The sequence below is a fragment of the Onychomys torridus genome, chromosome 14 (genome assembly GCF_903995425.1).
Source record: "Onychomys torridus chromosome 14, mOncTor1.1, whole genome shotgun sequence".
Lineage (NCBI taxonomy): Eukaryota > Metazoa > Chordata > Mammalia > Rodentia > Cricetidae > Onychomys > Onychomys torridus.
This window is the reverse complement of record NC_050456.1, coordinates 80,152,954-80,172,151: the sequence shown is the minus strand read 5'-3', so window position 1 is coordinate 80,172,151 and position 19,198 is coordinate 80,152,954. Positions and strand designations below refer to the sequence as shown.

General features: G+C 51.2%; 1 protein-coding gene across 2 annotated transcripts; it reads right to left on the bottom strand.

Annotated features, from left to right (window-relative positions):
* Positions 1-1,920: 1,920 nt before the first annotated feature.
* On the bottom strand, positions 1,921-10,181 carry Pld4 (phospholipase D family member 4). Of its 2 annotated transcripts, XM_036206082.1 has the most exons (11): positions 10,079-10,181; positions 8,303-8,389; positions 6,938-7,104; positions 6,384-6,567; positions 5,981-6,101; positions 5,407-5,534; positions 3,956-4,156; positions 3,202-3,341; positions 2,923-3,088; positions 2,742-2,838; positions 1,921-2,471 (listed from the first exon to the last, which is right to left on the bottom strand). In XM_036206082.1, the coding sequence occupies exons 1-11, from the start codon at positions 10,100-10,102 to the stop codon at positions 2,269-2,271; spliced, it is 1,518 nt and encodes a 505-aa protein (XP_036061975.1). In that variant the 5' UTR covers positions 10,103-10,181; the 3' UTR covers positions 1,921-2,268. The 2 variants fall into 2 exon arrangements, with proteins under 2 accessions (XP_036061975.1, XP_036061976.1); XM_036206083.1 differs by lacking the exon at positions 8,303-8,389.
* Between the last annotated feature and the right edge of the window lie 9,017 nt (positions 10,182-19,198).

The following is a 19,198-nucleotide window of genomic DNA, read 5'->3' as shown; positions in this document are numbered from 1 at the left end:
CCTCAGGCAGCCACACTTCCAGATCCTCACACAATTGGCAGGGAGGCAGGCTGGGTTTAGGGGACCTTCTGCACAGATGGGGATGCTGATGCCTGAGGTGTCCTTAGACAGGTGGGTCCAAGGGCACTGATGAAATAGCAAGATGTTGACCCCTGCCTGGTGTGACCACCTTAGCTCTCCCTGAGTGCCGAGGGACAGAGAGGGCAGAGAAGGTTGTTCAAGACTCCAGAGGACCCAGGACTTCAGTTCAGGATCTTTACACCACCAAACCATCCTTGAGCTCCTGTCACTATAACCCTTGGGACAGCAGCAGAGCAGGTGGGCCTGAGTCTCGGTCAGAAACAAGTGGGAGGCTGGGTGTGCCGAGGCAGGCTTCCAACTCAGTATCACACAGTCTAGCACCAAAAGCCAGGACTCCAGAGGGGTCAAGGACACCATGGGAAGGCTCACACAATCAACTAACCTGGGCTCCTAGTGCCTCACAGAGCCTGAACTGACAGCCAGGGAGCCTGCCTGAGACTGACCTATGCACTCTGCATCTATGTTACAGTTGTGAAGTCTGGTCCTCTTATGGGACTCCTAACATCAGGAACAGGAACTGCCTCCGACTGTTGAACTGGCTTTTGGAACCCTACGCCTCCTACTGAGTCTCCTTGCCCAGCCTTAATACATGGGGAGGTACTCAGTCTTATTGCAACTTGATATGCCATGTTTTACTGATACTCATTGGAGACATGCCCTTTCCTGGATGGACATGGAAGAGGAAAGGATTGGGGAGGAGGGAATGGGAGAGAAGTACTAGGAGGGGAGGGTAAGGGGGGGGTCTTTGATGTAAAATAAATAGATTTTAAAAAGTCAGGACTCCATTCCAAACATGGCTTCATGTCCTGCCTCAGCACACAGGATAAAGTGAGTTCCCTCCCGCAGGCTGCATCCAGTCCTTCTGGATTGACGTCAAAAGTTCTAATACTGGTCTTCAGGATGCCACCCACTATTTCTGGACAGGGTCCTGATCTCACCCCCATAATAGCTATGCCCCTGCAGCCCTGGCCTCACCCCTATTGCCCCACCCTGTCCCACTTCCTCAGCTCTGTCCCCACACAACAGTGAGCCACAATTCCAGTTCCTGATGAGGCTGGAAAGTGGGCTCCTCATACTGCTCATGCCTACCCCATCCAGGCCCAGTTCTGAGGGCCAGGGTTGGACAAGACTTCCTTTCATGAACACAGGGCTTGGCAGGAGTGGCCATATTCATGAAGTCTTTGGGACTCCCTGCGGATAAAGAGGTTGCTTCCGGTGGTGGGACACTCAGCAGGACGTCTTGCTTGTGAGACAGCATTGCTGTTTGGGGGTATCCAAAGAGGGATATCCTGAGGGATCCCTGATGGAGGTAGGCCTAGGGGGTGAATTTATGTCCATTGTAGGGGCTAAGCCTTCCTGATCCTGGGAGCACTTGCAGGCAGAGTCCTTGCCTGGGCAGGAGAGGCCTGTGGGTGTGGTCATGATAAAGCATTTCAGCATGCACTTGGAGGCTGGCAGGAAATCAGGGCCCACACATAGTGAGAAACTGACTCACGGGGAACAGGAATATGGCTCAGTAGGTAAAGCTTCTTCTGTGAATGCATGAGAAGCTGAGTTTGGATCTCTAGCACCCAGGTTTAAGCCAAGTGCCTTGAAATTCTAATGCTGGGGAGGCAGAAACAGGATTCCTGGGGCCTGTGGATGAACCAGTCTAGCCAATCCAGCAAGCCCTGGGTTCAGAGGGAGACCCTGTCTAAAAACTAAAGTGGAGGAAGACACCCAATGCCAACCTTTGGCCAATGCACATGCATGGCATGTGGACCTACATGAACATAGGTACACACACCCCAAACAAGAGTGGGGGATAAATGACACAGAAATGCCTACTCTTGACCTGGGTCGGGTCTGCAAGCCAGTGGCAGGGTTTTATTGGTGGTTATAGCTGGGCGGCACTAACGTTACATCTGAGGACAGCCGTAGCAGCTGATCATGGATGGGCCAGAGAGGGTCAGCTGGGTTCTGGGGTCACTTATGTGTGGTTGCTTTCTTTCCATGTCACTGTGGGCCTTCCTCTGCTTTATCCCCTCCTTCCTTAAAAAGCCACCTGGAGCTCTGTCAGCAGCTGTTAGCCAGATGACGATCTCAGGCCCTGAGTGACAAACTTTTGCTTTCTAAGCTTCTGAGCTGGAGTGAATAGAAGCCCGGTGTCCACCTGGAGCAGTAGGCCAGAGTCAAAGGGGTCAAGCCTCAGCTCCGCCAGGCACAGTCCTGGCTTGGGACTTGACTGTCCAGGCCCATAGCATAGCGGGAACTCCAGTCGCGTTCAAAGATCCACCTCAACTGCTCCTGCACCGGGGTCACGTGTGGCTGGGCATCAGGGGTTGTCTGGCTGACAACCAGGCCCACACCAGCAGTGCTGCTGAAGTAATCTTCTGACCAGTTAGAGGTACCTGGAGGGAGGGAGACACTGGTCCCTGAGCCTGTGTCCCCTGCAGTCCAGCCTGTGCTGTGGCCTTTGCCACAGGTTGAGGGGCAGCTCAGAACACTGATTAGTCTGTTGCCGTCAGGTTACAGACAGGGCAGCCCCTCATGCAGGCGCAGTCGGCTCTTTACCAGGACTTCACCTGGCAAGTTGGGCCAAGTGCGCGATTCCCAGAACATTCAAGTGCACCTCTCTTGTCCGGCTGTCTGTCCTCCCATGCCTTATCCCAGTCACTCACCTATATAGGCTGCCTTGTCTGTGACCATGAACTTGCTGTGGTTCACACGGCTGAATGGGATGTTGGAGTGATTGCCCACAGGTACAATGAAGACTTTCTTCCGAGAATAAGAGTGAGTTAGGGTGGGCAGGGTGGGAGAAGAAACATCCTTTTCCCCCAACCCATAAGGTCAGCTTCTTACCACATCCACGGAGATGCCAGCTGAGGGGTTACTGAAAGCCTGCAGGGACCTCAGATAAGAGAACATGGTGGGGTCTGTGTTGAACCAGCAGCTGATCAGTAGGCGTACATGCACACCTCTACTGAAGGCCGCTGTCCGTAGTGCATTGTCCAGTACGGGCCAGTACCTAGGAAGAGGGGATCAGTGTTCTGCCTGAAACCAGGATGAGCAGGAGTCTCAGCTGGAGGTAAATTGGCCTAGGAGTTGCCAATCAGGAGGGTGGACCTCATCTAGACCCACCTGGCAGGGTGAGTGAAGCGCGTGGTAGGGAAGTACTCCATCACTGAGACGTAGATGAACTCGCAAGCACTTGCCATCACTCCCAGCACTGCATCCAGATCCCGGGTTCGGCCATAGGGGCAGAATGAGGGTGGGGAGGCCTGTAGTGGGAGAGGCATCTCTCAGAACACTGCCCTCTAACTACCACCCTTGAATCAGGCTTTCCCTGGGATCATGACCCCACTGCACACACTGCACACCCTGCATGACCCTAAGAAACCCCATGTGGTGAGGGAGGCAGTCTCCCAATGCCCATGGGTGCTCCTGAGGCCTGGGTAGGAGACACTAAAGCAGCTAAGCATCCTGGGTTCCAGGGGGCTGGCCTAGCTGTTCATGGGCTGTCCTGCCTGGGAAGTAGATCTACCCTCTCCAGATGGGCTCTACACATGTAAGGGGGATCTGCTCCATCTGCTGCGGTCTCTGGTCTGGACCAGTGTCTGGGCTGACTTGGAGCTTTCCTCCACTGTGATCACCTTTCTCCCCTCAGAATAAAGAGTAATCCGTGCTCTGGGCCTCTCCTACCCTCTCCAGAGCCCAGCCCCTGCCTCTTGGCCCCCAAGTCCCCTCAACAGCCTGGAGATTCCTGGACCTCAGTACCTCCCAGCACCTCTCTCTCACTGCTGGTGCTGGCCCAGCATCCTGCGTGTGGATGTTGCCTAGTGTGGAGTCTGCCTCCTGTAGCAGCCCCAAGACCATTATGGGTTAGCCATCTTACCGAGAAGTAGGCTGTGGTGGGAACCCCATCAAAGAAATCTCGCAAGGGATGGATGCGGTTGATGTGGGATGAGAAGTTCCGAGGCCAGGTTTTAGGGAGAACAGCTTGGGGAGTCCCTAGCACCCAGTAGGTCTGGAATGTTTTCTCAAGGTCTTGAGCCAATTGGCTGCAGTTGTAGATGATAGCACCCAGCTCCTTCACCTGCAGGGATCAGGGATCAGTAGACATGGAGAGCAAAGATCCCCTGGGGTTGTGTGGAAGCCACCAGGGATGTAAGGCATGGTGCAATTCCTATTCAGCTGGCAGCCACCAGGCAGCATCAACTCCAGGGTGGGACAGGGGCACCCAGGGTCTCTGTTTTCCTTAACACTATTCCAATGCTCAAAGCAAATACAGTAGAAAATGCATGAAAACGCAAAGGAAATAAAACCATTGTTAAATTCAGTCGAGTCATAACTCCTGATGTTTATATCTACTGTTTGCACGAATAGCTGTGTGTGGACGTGTGTGTATGTATACATGTGTTGACATCGATGGAACCTAGGGATGTGCACATGCTAATCACATACTGTTCTACTCAAGTCTTTAAAGTCATCACTTCTAAAAAGTCTTGGGCTTTGTAATCTGCATTTTCTTTGTGTACACATGCATGTACATGCGAGCAAGTGTGTCCATGCGTGTGCAGGTACATGTGCACGTGTGGAAGCCAGAAGACAAACTTAGGTGTCCTACTTCTGGAGGTGTCCACCTTGTTTATGATTATGATTATGATTATTTTATATGTATCACTATGTTTTGCCTACATGTATGCCTGCGTGTGCCTGGTGTTTACAGAGACCAGAAGAAGGCATCAGATCCCCTGGAACTAGTTACAGTTTATTGTGAGTTGCCATGTGGCTGTTGGGAATCGAACCTCAGTCTTCTGGAAGATCAGCCAGTGCTCTTAACTGATGAGCCATGTGTTGCTTTTGAGACAAGGTCTCTCTCACTGGGACTTGGGGCTTGCTGATAGGCTGGCTGGCCATCAAGCCACAGGGATCCTCCAGTCTCCACTTCCCCACTACTGGGACCTCAAGTGTTTGTTACCATGCCCGGCTTTTCACATGGATTCTAAGGCTAGAACTCAGGCAAGCACCTCACTGACTGAGCTGTCTCCCCAACACTGTGAGCTGTGTTTTCCCTGTGAGCAGTGGCCTGAGTGTCCAAGTTCTTAAAAACTGTTTCAGGGCCCGAGTGCAAGGTCATGTAAAATCTTAAAACTGGTGGAACCAGCTCTACAATTGGCCCCCACTATGGAGGCATGACAAAATTGGCCTGCGACCCAAGTTTCTGCTTGCTAACTTCTCACAATACCAGCTTTCTTTGGATTCCTGAAGACACAAACATAGCCCCTGGAGATGGAGAGAAGAGAAGCTGCTCCTGGGCCCCCATCCCTGGGTCTTGGAACCCACCTGAGCCAGGGACCGCCAGTCCATGTTGGCACTGCCCACGAAGACATGCTTCCCATCCACGACCCAGAATTTGGAGTGTAGGACACCTCCTGTAAAGTGCCTCATGGGAACCTGTCGTATCTGGGCACCTGTGGTGATAGATAGACAGACAGACAGACAGACAGACAGATAGACAGACAGATAGATAGATAGCTGTATCTTTAATGCTGGCTTCAGGACAGCCTAACAGAGAGCTGTGCCTTTGAGTTCACTCATTTACCCTCAGAATGACCTTACTGATCAAGGCTGTTGAGATGAAGAAGCAAAGGCACAGGCCGACCTGAGATTCCTCAAGGCAGTCCAGCTCCAGAGCCTTGGTGATGGCTATGCCGACCGCCTTGTGTTTCCTCTGTGGCCTCTATCCCAAGGCTTTATCTAAGTCCCCTTCTTTGCCCTGTGGACCCTGGGCTCAAGTCCTCCAGGGTCCTAGCAAATAGAGAACTTTCCCACACACCTCACAACCCTGCTAGTCTTTGACTTTGTCCCATGGTGCCAGCTACACAGTGCAGAAAAGCCTCAATATGCAGACACCTACCATGGGCAGCCAAGACCTGGAGGTCAGTGGATGTTCTGGCCAATGTTGGGCTGTGGGTGGCCACTGCCAGGGAGATGTTCCTAGTCAGGAGCTGTTGAAACTTTTGTAGAAGGGCTTCTCCCTGAAAGGTCAAGCCAGCATGAGAAGCTGCCCCAGGCTGGCCCCTTTCACAGTACAAGGTAGGCCAAGTCTTGGCCCATGACTAGAAGCCAAATAAATGACTTCATGCATAGCCAAGTGCTCTATCCCAGGCCCTCTGCCACCGCCCCCAGGAGCCACCAACAGGGTGGGGGTGACCTTGCTGCTCTACACAAGCCCCAGCCCAGAGCTGAGCCCTGGGCCTGGCTGCACCTGACTTTCTGAGTGCAAAAAAGCAAAACCAGAAAGCAAACCAAGGACCAACCAGCTGGGAAGATGAGTCATTGACTCCAATGTCAGGTCCAGTGAGAGACCAGTAGTATGAGGCAACATGGACACTCTCCTGAGCAGAGTCTAGAAGCTGCAGCCAAGCCTGGGCCAGGGGCTGGGCAGCAGGGCTGCCAGATGCAAATGGCAAGTCCTGGGGGATACTTTCCACAAGGATGAGCCTGGGACAGAACCAAAAGGGGCCCAGTCAGCTATTTGCTCCATTCCTGCTGCCCAACTGGAGGGACTGGCCCCAATGTGGCTTCAGGGCCTGAACCCAGGTCAAAGGTACAGAAGTGGGAAGCATTAGCCTGAGCTCCACAAACCCTAAGTGTGGGGATACTCAGGAGAATTTACAGTGAGGATCCTGAGGGAGGGGCATGCTCAGCCTAGAAGAGGCCACAAGGAATTCTCTTGGGGGAATCCAGGTTCCATTCCTGGGATAATCAAGGCCTCTCTGTGACCTATATCACCCGCTTAGGGACCCACTGATGCACCCAGCCAGGACACATACCCCTACAACCCCTGAGAGAGCCCCCAGTGTTCACTCACTGACAAGAGTTACTCTGCTGCCCAGCGCCTCTTCCCAGGACCTCCCAGGACTTGGAGGGCACTTTCTCAGGGCACATCTGATGACTGGTGAGGGAAATGGGCACTTGCCCCAGGATCAGGGTGAGAGTCACAAAGCTGAGCCCCAGTACAGCCAGCATCCCCAGTACCTGCAGGAGAAGACATCCCCACAGACTTCCTAGAAGCCAAGACATCACTCCCTATACTGTAAGAGATAATGTCCAGGCTTCTGGGAAGGGGTTGGAGGTAAGCAAGGGGAGATGAGGGATACATAGAACAAGGCCTAAATGGGGTAGGTGGTCTACAGTCCTAACTACAGTGATGAGGTAAGGACAAGATATGCAGCAGTCCAGATGGCCTTGGTCTGGCCTGGCACATATACCACCACCACCACCACCACCACCACCACCACCACCACCCACCACCCACCACCACCACCACCACCACCACCACCATACCACACCACCACCCACCACCATCACCACCACCACCACCACCACCATCACCACCACCACCAATACCACCACCACCATCATCACCACCACCATCACCACCATACCACCACCACCACCACCACCACCACCATCACCACTACCACCAATACCACCACCACCATCATCACCACCATCACCACCATACCACCACCACCACCACCACCACCACCACCACCATCACCACTACCACCAATACCACCACCACCATCATCACCACCACCATCACCACCATACCACCACCACCACCACCATCACCACTACCACCAATACCACCACCACCATCATCACCACCACCACCACCACCATCACCACCATACCACCACCACCACCACCACCACCATCACCATCACCACTACCACCAATACCACCACCACCATCATCACCACCACCATCACCACCATACCACCACCACCACCACCACCACCACCACCATCACCACTACCACCAATACCACCACCACCATCATCACCACCACCATCACCACCATACCACCACCACCACCACCACCACCACCACCACCATCACCACTACCACCAATACCACCACCACCATCATCACCACCACCATCACCACCATACCACCACCACCACCACCACCACCATCACCACTACCACCAATACCACCACCACCATCATCACCACCACCACCACCACCATCACCACCATACCACCACCACCACCACCACCACCATCACCATCACCACCACCACCAGGCTGGTTTTGTACTCTTTAATCAAGCCCTAGAACCTAATATTTAGGAAACTTAAAATTTGAACATGGTTCTGTTTGGAAATCGGGTTCAAACTTGTTTTTAGAATGCTGAGTCCCCAGGCAGCCCTCCCTCACCTGCCTACCATGACAGCTCTGCTGTGTGGACCGTGGGGTGAAGCATAGCCTGGCCACTTGGGGACCTCCACTGCTGTCTGGAGAGGTGTCGGCATCTGTACGGAACAGTGTGTGTCACCAACAACCCGAGCTCCATGGTGTCACCTCCTTGATCAGTCCCTACAGATGCACACTCCAACGCTCAGATGCCAATCACAGCTCGACATGGGGCCAGCCCAGACTCCAGACCTCAGGCTTCTGGTCTACAGATGAGGCCTTCTGTGGGCCCCATTCAGGCTGTGTGCCGCTTGTCCCCGCTGGCTCCCCTTGCTCTCCCCCTGATGCGGGCGTCTTGAGTGTGTGTGTGAGTCTCGGTTCCTTGTTCCAACCACAAGCGAAACCAGGTCTGAAAGCACCATTTCTGCTTTGGCTGCTCATCCACTCTTTCTTATTAGCCATGAACAGCTGCTTCCCTTCCCCAGCTGGCCCCCTGTTTTGGCCCCAGGATGGACAGCTGGCTGAAGAGCAGGGCACCACAGAAGGGCCACCAAGAGCTTAGTCTGGAGCCCTGCACTGCTGTCCAGGGCAGGGTCTGGAAGGGATGCTGCAGCCAGTTGGGATGGAGAACTTGCTTTGTGTGCTCAGAGTGGCCACTCTACCTCAGGAGGCCCTGAAGCTCCGAGTGCCCCCTCAGATGGGGAAATCCTGTCACAGCAAATGGGTCACCCAGCCCTGGCAAAGACACCCATAAGGACAGGTGCTGACACCACTCCCAGCCTGGATGCCTTGGATGATTGTAGGTGGCTGGGTGTTGGAATCTGAGGGCTTCTTCAGCTCTGTGGGTCAGTAGGCCCCATCACACTGTCCACTAGGAGATGTGCTAGAAGGCTAGCCTCAGCACAGGGAGTGGACTACATGAGCCAGGCCTGGGGCTGTGTCTGCCCTGAAGCGTTACAGGGAAGTGGGGCCTAGAAACCACAGTGAGAGCATGGAGTTGGGGCAGGGGTGCTGAGACAGAGTCACCCACAGAGGCCCAGCACCCTCTTACCAGAGTTCCCCGAAGTGGGGAGTCAGGAGGTCACTTCCACCCCAGAGCAGCGCTCATGCTCTTGGAGCTACCCTAACTCACAGGGGCAGCTCAGGTGACTTGGGCAGCTCTGGAAGCCCAGCTTCTGGCTTCGACCCATCTTTATAACTTCCAGGGTAGGTATAGACATGAGGTTCTGGGCCAGGGTTACCAGAGAAAGCCCTCACAGAGCTGCTGGCCCACCTCTCCTGGCTCCTCTGAGAGAATGTTCTCACTCCCTAAAGTACCTGGACTGACAGAGGACGACAACACCGCAGCCCTAATCTAGGACCTCCAAGGGCCACGGAGCTCTGACCTCCTTCTGGCCACTGGGAACTACTCTGAGGCCAGGGAAGGAGAGCCAGGAGGGGTGGTCTGAGTAGCTGCAGATCTGTCCCATCTTGGGGCTCTGGATCTTTCGCATCCTTTGAGTGGGGCTGTCTGTCTAGAATCACTCTCTGGTACTGGCATCTCAGGAGTGGGGTGAGCTGGGAGCTGGGTTTTTGAGCCTTCCTAACTCAAAGGTTGGAGTTCCTGCCCTGTGGGCCAAGCTGCAGGCCTCAGGCTGGGACAGGATTTGACGGCCCAGTGGCTGGAGACCCTGGTATCCAAGTCCTGGGTTTAGTCTGCAGGCCAATCTGGGTGTTGTGTGGGCTATGGGGTGCTGGGAGGCTAGAGCTGTGGTAGGTAGGGAGAAGCCCCTCCCAGGGTCCTCTGCTGGGCCCTGGCTGACACTTACCTCTAGGTGCCCTGTCTTGTCCATCACGGCCCCAGCCACAGTCTGCAGGCTTTGCTTGTGTGGCACCTGCCTCCTCTCTGGCCTGTTGCTTCCCCTTCCATCCACTTCCTCTCTGTTCTGAGCACCCCACCCCCACCTCAGGACCAAGTGGGCCTCTAGAGGGTGGAGCTGAGAACTTTTCTCCTTTAGAGAAAACCTACTCTGCCTACTCCTAGAGAGGGCCCCTCAGTCACATGCCTAATGTCAGAATTAAGTTTGACTGTAGGCACCAGGGACTCAAGCGAGAGTGGTTCAAACAGAAAAAGTGATTGCATCATGAGCCAATGCTTCCCTCTTCCTTGCTCCTGCCTCTATGCCTGGCCTTACTATGGGGCCACAGCAATGACAACAGCTGACCATGGGTTGAAACCTCCAAAGATGTGAGCCAAAATAAGTCCTTCATTTTTTAAATCGTTTGTCTTAGGTGTGTGTCACAATAAAGAGAAACTGACTGACCCACTAACTGTACCCCGGGACTGGTGTCTGGAGGATTACCAGTGCCACAGTCACTGGGAATCTAGCTTTCAGGCTCCAAACCTTGGGATTCAAACTTTACAGCCCTAAAATGCCTTCTGAAGCTCAGCCATCACCTCCATGTCCCTAGGAGAGAATGAAGTACCCCTAGAGGAGATTTCTGGAGGTTGAACAAGGTACTTCTATTTATCTATTATCTACAACTTGGTCTAGACTTGGTCACAGGGCCAGACCTAGCTGCAAGGGAAGCTGGAATGTGGAGGCAGCCATGCCCCACCCTGCTGAGGAATTCAGGTGGGGCTATCCCCTGGCCTGACTATAAAAGTAGGGTGGCTAGTGGCTCCTTGCAGGGATTCTGTCTCCCCTCACGCTCCAAGACGGACCTCCTGAAGGCCAAACCTCGTGGCCCTTAGATCAGGGTCTTGAGAACAGCCCCTTTTTTGAATAGGGTCTAGGTTGACTTCCCTCCTCCTTGGTGGGCAAGTGGGCCTCAATTCAGGGTCTGGCCTCAGACTGTTCTCAGGGGAAGGAGGCCAACTTCACAGTGTTGGTAGCATTCCTGAGGGAAGAGCCTGACTTCAGTGACCTGTGTCCAGAAAGTACATGGAAGAGTCCGTCCTTCACTTCCTGTGGGATAATGTCCTAACTTGACTTTGGAGTTGGTTATCCTCTTTAGGACACAAAAGGTGGCCTCTTCAGGTTAAGCCACTGCATGCCTAAACACCACTGCATTCCAGGTGTCCACCCTGAGGGATGGTTCTTTGGGGATTTTTAATGAAACAGACCACAATAACCATGGCAGGATAGAACTCAGTTGGCATCTTCTTGTACTGGTCAGTGGAACAGGGGCTTTCCTCCTGAAGGCAGGGCAGTCAGGGAACCTTAGGTTTCCTGATGCTCTTAATAAATAGTTTTCAGGTATAGTAGGACTGACTGGCCCTGTGGCTTCAAGAAAGCCCAATCCCATCAGCCACAGCTCCTCTCCTCTGCCACATCTTAGGCAGGACTGGGCGTGGCATGTGGCACCACCTTGGGATAGATTCAGCTTGAGTCTATCTAAGGGAGCCTTGGGACGTATAGGGGCTGGTGGACACCCAGCACAGGTTTCTTGGAGACATGAAGACTGGAAGCTTGGTGACATCCTGTGTCCAGATTGCCTCGGACAAACAGATTGGTTTTGATCACTGGAGACTGAAGGAGACCAACTGTCCATGAGGACCCAAGTGAGACCCACTTGTCCCCTCTTCTCCCCAAACCCTGAGAAGCTGGTCCTTCTCTGCTTTGTAGAGCAGCCTGACTCTTCCCTCGTGGTCCTTCCTGACCACTCTGAGCTCGGCAGACTTCAGCTTCCCCACACAACATCTAGACAGTTGGGATGCTGAACCATCCTTGGGGTTCATCTCATGCCACACTGTAGGACAAAGTGGCCACAGAGAAAATGTCAGGACAAAATAGACTCCTCTGGCTTACAGGCGCGTGCGCGCGCGCGCGCGCACACACACACACACACACACACACACACACACACACACACACACACCCTGAAGTGCATGAGGCTGCTGCTGATGAAATAGCCCTGTTTTGTTTGATCACAGGTTGATGGAGCACACTCTAGGACTGATTCAGAATGGCAGGGTGACTCCATCGGCGTGACATCACCATCACAAATACAACATGCTGTGCATAAAGAACAGGCCACACTTTCACAGGATAGGCAATGCTGTAGGCTGGTTCACGCCAGTGTCACACACACATGTGAGTCATATGCTGGCCCCTGATGGCGGCTGTGGAATCCCTGGGTGTGAGGAAGCTTCCAGCTCCCTTGTCTTCTCAGCTGTGGCATGTGCTCTCTCCTTGACTGACATGCCTTCGTCCTCTGGTCTTTAACATCCCACATTGAGCTTGATTTCCTACGTTTTTCCTTGCTGCTTAAAAGAAGAAACAGAAGGCGGGGTCTTTGTTGTTTTTGTTTATGACAGGGTCTCACAAAACCACAGAACTGCCCATGTAGCTGAGAATCACCTTGAACTTCTGATCCTCCTGCCTCCACCTCCAGAGCACTACAACAGTAGGCACCATGACAGCTGTCTGGCAAACGCCAGGTAAGCAGTCTACAAACAGTCACATCCCCAGCCTCCTTGATGCCCTTTTCCTTTTTCGCTGTTGAAATTAATTTTTTAACACTTTCTTGATCTTGTACGTCCAACGGTTTGGAAGTTATATAGTGTTTTCTTTTAAAAATACACAGCTTTCAGGTTGGGGATTTAGCTCAGTAGTAGAGCACTTGCCTAGCAAGCGCAAGGCCCTGGGTTCGATCCTCAGCTCAAAAAAAAAAAAAAATACAGAGTTTTTATTTTTTATACAAAAAGGTTTGTGAGGGTTGCTTTGGTGTTGGAGGTTGTAAGAGTGTTATATTATGATTCTTGCTATATTGACATTAGGACAAATCAGAAGTCTTAAACTTTGGTGTTAGGAAATGAACACATGGTTGTATCATACAAAACAGTTTAATCTGCTATTTGTGTGGTAATAGTAATAATAGTAATAAAACAAGCTTATGACAGAGGACAGCACTGACAGGGCATCCTGGCACTCTGCTCAATGCATCCTGGCACTCTGCTCAAAGAAAAGCCTTCCAAATAAGCTTTTGCCTTCACACTCTTGAGCCTGGGTCTGGCCAATTCCTGAGGTACCTTCAAAGCATCTTTTCTAATCACAGTACAATATGCTTTCTCCTCATCTTCTTCCTCCTCTTCATCTTCTTTTTCTAGAAAGGGGCTTACTTTGTAGCCCTAGCTGGTCTGGAACTCACTATATAGGACCAGGATGGCCTTGAACTTATAGAGATCCTCCTGCCTCTGCTTCTCCAGTGCTAGGATTTGTAGCAGGCTTTCTTGGACCACCAGACCCCAAATCATGACATGGAGACTTATTGTTTATTATGAATGCTTCGCCTTAGCTTAGGTTTGTTTCTAGCTGGCTTTTTTTTCTTTAACTTAACCCATTTCTATTAATCTATGTGCTGCCCTGAAGCTCATTTACCTCATTTATGTACTGTCCATCCTGCTTTCCTGCTTCCTCCATGTCTGTCTGTCTGGCTGACAGTTGGCTTCCCTTTTCTCTCTACCCTCCATCTCTCCCTATCCCTCCTCTGCCTAGCTATTGGTCATTCCACTTTTTATTAGACCAATCAGGTGCCGTAGGCAGGCAAGTAAAACAGCAATGCATCTTTACATAATTAAACAAATGCAGCACATCTTTATAAGGTTAAACAATTATTCTGCAGCACAAACAAATGCAATACATCTTTACTTAGTTAGATAAATATTCTATTCCACAAGGATTAAGGGTGTGCACTGTCACACCCAGCTACGTTTTGTTTTTGAGGCAGGGTCTTATTATGTAGACCTGAAATCCTCATCCCCATGCTTCAGCTGCCCATGTGTCAGGCGACAGGCATGAACCACAAAAATGACTTTATGGCATATGGTTAATCATCTGGTAGGGTCACAATGTGATGGCATTATTGAGAGGGGCTAGAAGCTTCTGGAGATTGGGCCTGGTTGGTGGAAGCTGGTCACTGAGGGTATATTCCTAGGATCTGAACCTCTTCCCAGGCCAGTTCCTCTCCCTCAGCCTGCTTCCTGGCTGCTGGGAGGTGAACAGCCGCCTCCAGTCTGCCACAAGCTCCCACTGCTGTGGTGTTCTGCTTGGCCCCTGACCAAAGCAACGGACCCAGCTAACCTTGACAGGGCCTCACCTTTTCTTTTCAGCAGTGCAGAGGATCAAACCCAGTGTCTCGTATGTGCTTGACCTTGAACCAAAGTGTGAGAAACCGAGAAGCAAAGTAAAACTCTCTCCTTTACACCATCGGCAGGTATCACATCATGGTGTCAAAAGGCCGTCTCAGGTTTTTCAGTGTTTTCATTTGTACTTTTCTTGGCTGGGTTATTGGACTCATGGGCTTATAGTTTTCATCATACTTGGAAATTATTTTGTCATTGTTTCTTTGAACATTGTTTTCTGTCATGGCTTTTTCTGGAATTGTGGTTACTTATAAGTTCGATTTCTGTTCTTTCTTTTTTTCCCAAGACAGGGTTTCTCTGTGGAGCCCTGTCTGTCCTGAAACTCACTCTATAGACCAGAGGTCTGTCTGCCTCTGCCTCTGCCTCCTGAGTGCTGAGATCAAAGGTGTGTGCCACCACTGTCTTGCTTAAATTGGATTTCTTGGTGTTATCACATAAACTATGAATGCTTTGTCGTTTTCTCCTGTGATACATTTTTGAGTGTTGCTCATGCCTTACCTACAATGTATGAAAGTGTTACAGCTAAAATAAAAGTTGGGCTTAAATGGCAAGGTCAGGGACATGAGGAAATAAATAAATAAGGCTTCATCTGGATATGAGGTACCCATGCTAACCAGAGGAAGGTCAGGGACATGAGGAAATAAATAAATAAGAAGGCTTCATCTGGGTATGAGGTACCCACGCTAACCAGAGGAAGGTCAGGGCTCTGGGAAAAACCACAAAGCAAGTTTCAGCTGGCTCCTCATGGCTGCCTTCCTGGGGAGCACACAAGGGCTCTGCTCTTTCCTCTAGCAAACTCTCAGTTATGGGTCTTTCATCTTTATATACATTATTATATACTTTTCTGCATCCAATGCATCTAACTGCAACACAGTGAATTATGGGTAAGGAGGGCTTCTGGGATTCCAGGAAGACCATCCAGACCACCACAGGAGTGGACACAGGCAGCAGAAACAGTAAACAGAGGCTCGTCAGTGTAGGCACCTGCGACAGCCCTTTGCCATTGCCCCTTGGCTCCATCGGCTCACCACCCACTTCTGCTTTCTTATCTACCGAAAAATAAACTCTGATTACTGCCTAATCCACCTGTGCCCAGCATGAATTCTCCTTCAGAAGTGCAAAGATCAAAGATTGGGGTGGCAGGGAGTCCTGCAGGATAATCTTTCCATTCATAACAAAAATAGCAAAAGCATAACGCTTTCTTATGACATGTCTCCCTGCTGGACTCACATTCACTACATTCTTTGTGCATGTGCGTGTGTGTGTGTGTGTGTGTGTGTGTGTGTGTGTGTGCGTGTGTGTGTGTGTGTGTGTGTGTGTGTGTGTGTGTGTGTGTTTATGTATTTTCTCACATCAGGATAGGACCCTGTGCTTTTGCATGCTGGGTCACTTTTGACATCATGTTATTGGGTGCTGGATTTTGTTGTACCTCCTGAATGAATACTGACTTTATCCTGCCAAAGCTGTCCTCTTGAGACTTGTTTGTAAGCACCACTGGGGCAGTCACTAAGATGCTGAAGACTAAGGCCCATGTCCTGTGTGCCTGTCATGAGCCTTCTCTTTTCTAAATAGTGACTATGTACAGCCTCTATCCCTGCCCACTGCCGGCTTCCATAGCCTTCTGCAGTTTCTCACACAGGCGCAGGTCATGGACAATCTATGCACCCCGTGACATTTCTCTACTCAGTGGGGTACCACAATGTCTGGGGCAACTAGCCCTTTCCATGCCATAGAGGGCAGCTATCAGCTCACCTGTCCCTTCAGGAGGATGACAGTCCTGCTCTGTCTGTGGTCCCACATCTGCAAGCTGCTGTTTGTGTGTATGTGTGTAGGGGGGTAGTCTGTCCTGTGACTCCTTGTTATGGTTTGAATCTGGAATGTCCCCTCACAGGCTCATGATTTGGCTACTTGGACCCCAGCAGGTAAGACTGTTTGTGGAGACTGTGAACATAGCAAGTGGGGCCTGGTTGGCAGAAGCAGGACAGTTGGGTCTTTGGAGGTGACAGCTCAGCCCTGGTTCTGTTCGCTCTCTGATCTGTCAAGAACTGCCTGGAGAGCTGGCTCAGTGTTTAGGACCAGATTTAGTTAGATGGCAGCTAACTAACATCTGTAATTCCATTTCCAGATGATCCAATGGCCCCTTCTGCTCTCCACTGGCATGCACAAGTGCATACATAAATGGAGGCAAAACACTGACACACACAATTTTTAAACAAAGCAAACATCTGCTGCTCCCTGGCTTAGGCTGCCACCTGGTGGCAACATTTGAATTTCAGCAATGGCTTTTTATTTCCCTCTTTAAAAAAATATTTATTTCTTCTCTCATATATTAAATCCTGATGGGCAGTTCCCCTTCCCTCCTCTCTTCCCAGTCCCTCCCCACCTCCCCTCTCCCCCAGACCCATTCCTTCTCTGTTTCCCTTCAGAAAAGAGCAGGTCTCCTGGGGATATCAACCAAACACAGCATAACAAGTTACGATCTGACTGGGACCTATCCTGTAGAGACCCACAGAGGTTTCCTAGTGAGAACTTACTCAGGGTCTGAGAATCTGAGTCTGCCTTACCCAGCAGGGCTGCATAAGGGGATAATTGGACCACGGGCGTGGTGACCAGGTGGTTGGAAGGGTCTACGTGTGGCCGTGCAATGTGCTTTGATCTAGCAAGGGGGAGGTCTTTTGCCCCGCCTTTTGGCGTTGTTATAAAAAGCCCTTTGGAAGAGGGAGACAGGACTGTTGGGTTTTGATCCAGGTCCTCCTGAAGCTATCTTGTGTTTCTGTCTTTCTCCTCTTCAGTATCTTTCTATCTAAAAGTTTCTTATCCCTCTCTCCTCCTCATAGGAACTCTTTTAAAAGGTGGGAGCTGGCCTCCCACAATATCCTCACATTAAGGCTGGACGAGGCCATCCAGTAGGAGGAAAGGGGTCCCAAGAGGAGGCAAAAGAATCAGAGACACCCCCACTCCCACTGTTAGGAGTCCCGCAAGAACGCCCAGCTACACAACCATAACATAAACGCAGAGGACCTAGGTCAGACCCATACGGGCTCCGATTATCACTCACTCTCTCTACAAATTGTAGGTGGAAGGTTTTGTGGCTGAGTTGTCCCTCGTGTTCCTGTGGTGTCCTTGACCCCTCAAGCTCGTACAATCCTCCCTCCTCCTCTTCCATGGGATCCCTGAGCTCCACCTAATGTTTGGCTGTGGGTCTCTGCATCTGCTCCCATTAGTGCTGTATGAAGCCGCGCTGGTGATGGTTATGCTAGGCTCTGGTCTATGAGTATAGCAGAGTATTTTTTTTTCCCTGCCAGTCATGTTCGGTTCTATCCTAGGTCTCTGGGCTGTCCAGTCTCTGGCTCCTGGCCCTCTGGGCCGTGTCAGGAGTGGGATCCGTTTTGTGGCATGGGTCTCAAGCTGGACCAGTCACTGGCTGGCCACTCCCACAAGATCTGTGCCACCTTTACCCCAGCACAACTTATAGGCAGGACAAATTGTAGGTGGAAGGTTTTGTGGCTGAGTTGTCCCAGTCCCTCCACTGGAAGCCTTGCCTGGTTACAGAAGATGGTTGATTCGGGCTCCATATTCCCCCATTGCTAGGAGTCCTCACTAGGGTCCCCCTATAGCCTCCAGGGAGTTTCCATTACACTCCCCAAGTCCCCCCAATTCCAGTCATCTTTCTTTCCATCCCTCCCTGCCCCAACCTGAACTCTCCTGTTCCTATCCACACCCACCCCTAGTCCACCCATTTCCCCTTCCCAGGGAGATCTATTCATCCCCCATTGAGCTTTCCTTGTTACTTAGCCTCTCTGGCTCTACGGACTATAACATGGTTATCCTTTACTTTACAATATCAACTTATAAGTGAACACATATAATGTTGTCTTTCTGGGTCTGCGTTATCTCACTCAGGATGATATTTTCTAGTTCTATCCATTTGCCTGCAAATTTCATGATGTCTTTGTTTTTTAAGGTCAAAAAACAAACAAAAAACAAACACAACTGGCAAAAAAATTAATGAAATGATTCCTAATGATACTCTGCTGTGCTCATAGATCGGTGTCTTAGTTCAATCACTGTCAGAGAAGCTTCCTCCAGCAGCTCATGGGAGTAGATATAGAGACCCACAGCAGCCAAATATTAGACAGAGCTTGGGGAACCCCTCAGAAGAGGGGCTGGAAGCCTTGTAGGAGCCAGAGCGGTCAAGGACACCATGAGAACATGGCCCACAGAATCAACTAAGCAGGGCTAATAGAGGCTCAGAGAAACTGAAGGGGCAATTGAGGGGCCTGCCTGGGTCTGTGCCAGGTACTTTGCGTACATATGGTGGTTGTTTAGCTTGGGATTTTTCAGCGGGAGGGGAAGGATCTTTGACTCTTTTGCCTGTTCTTGGGACCCTTTTCCTGTTTGGATTGCCTCGTCCAACCTTGATATGAAGGGTTTTGCCTAGTCTTATTGCATCTTGTTACGTCATGTTTAGTTGACATCCCTGGGAGGCCTGCTCTTTTATGAAAGGAAACAGAGGAGCAGGTGACCTGCGGGAGAGGGGAGGTGGGGGTAACTGGGAGGAACCGGGGCTGCAGTAGGGATTATTGTATGAATGAATTTTTAAACACACACACACATACACATACATACAGGGTCTTGTTGTGTAGCCCTGGTTGGCCTCAAACTGAGAGATCCCTGCCTCCCAAGTTCTTGGACCAAAGGCATAAGCATAGTTGGTGTCTCGAACCCACAAAGAGATTCCTTGTGTGAAGACAACATAGCTACCCCAACACCATCCCCAGAGAGCCAAGGCGGCAGATGC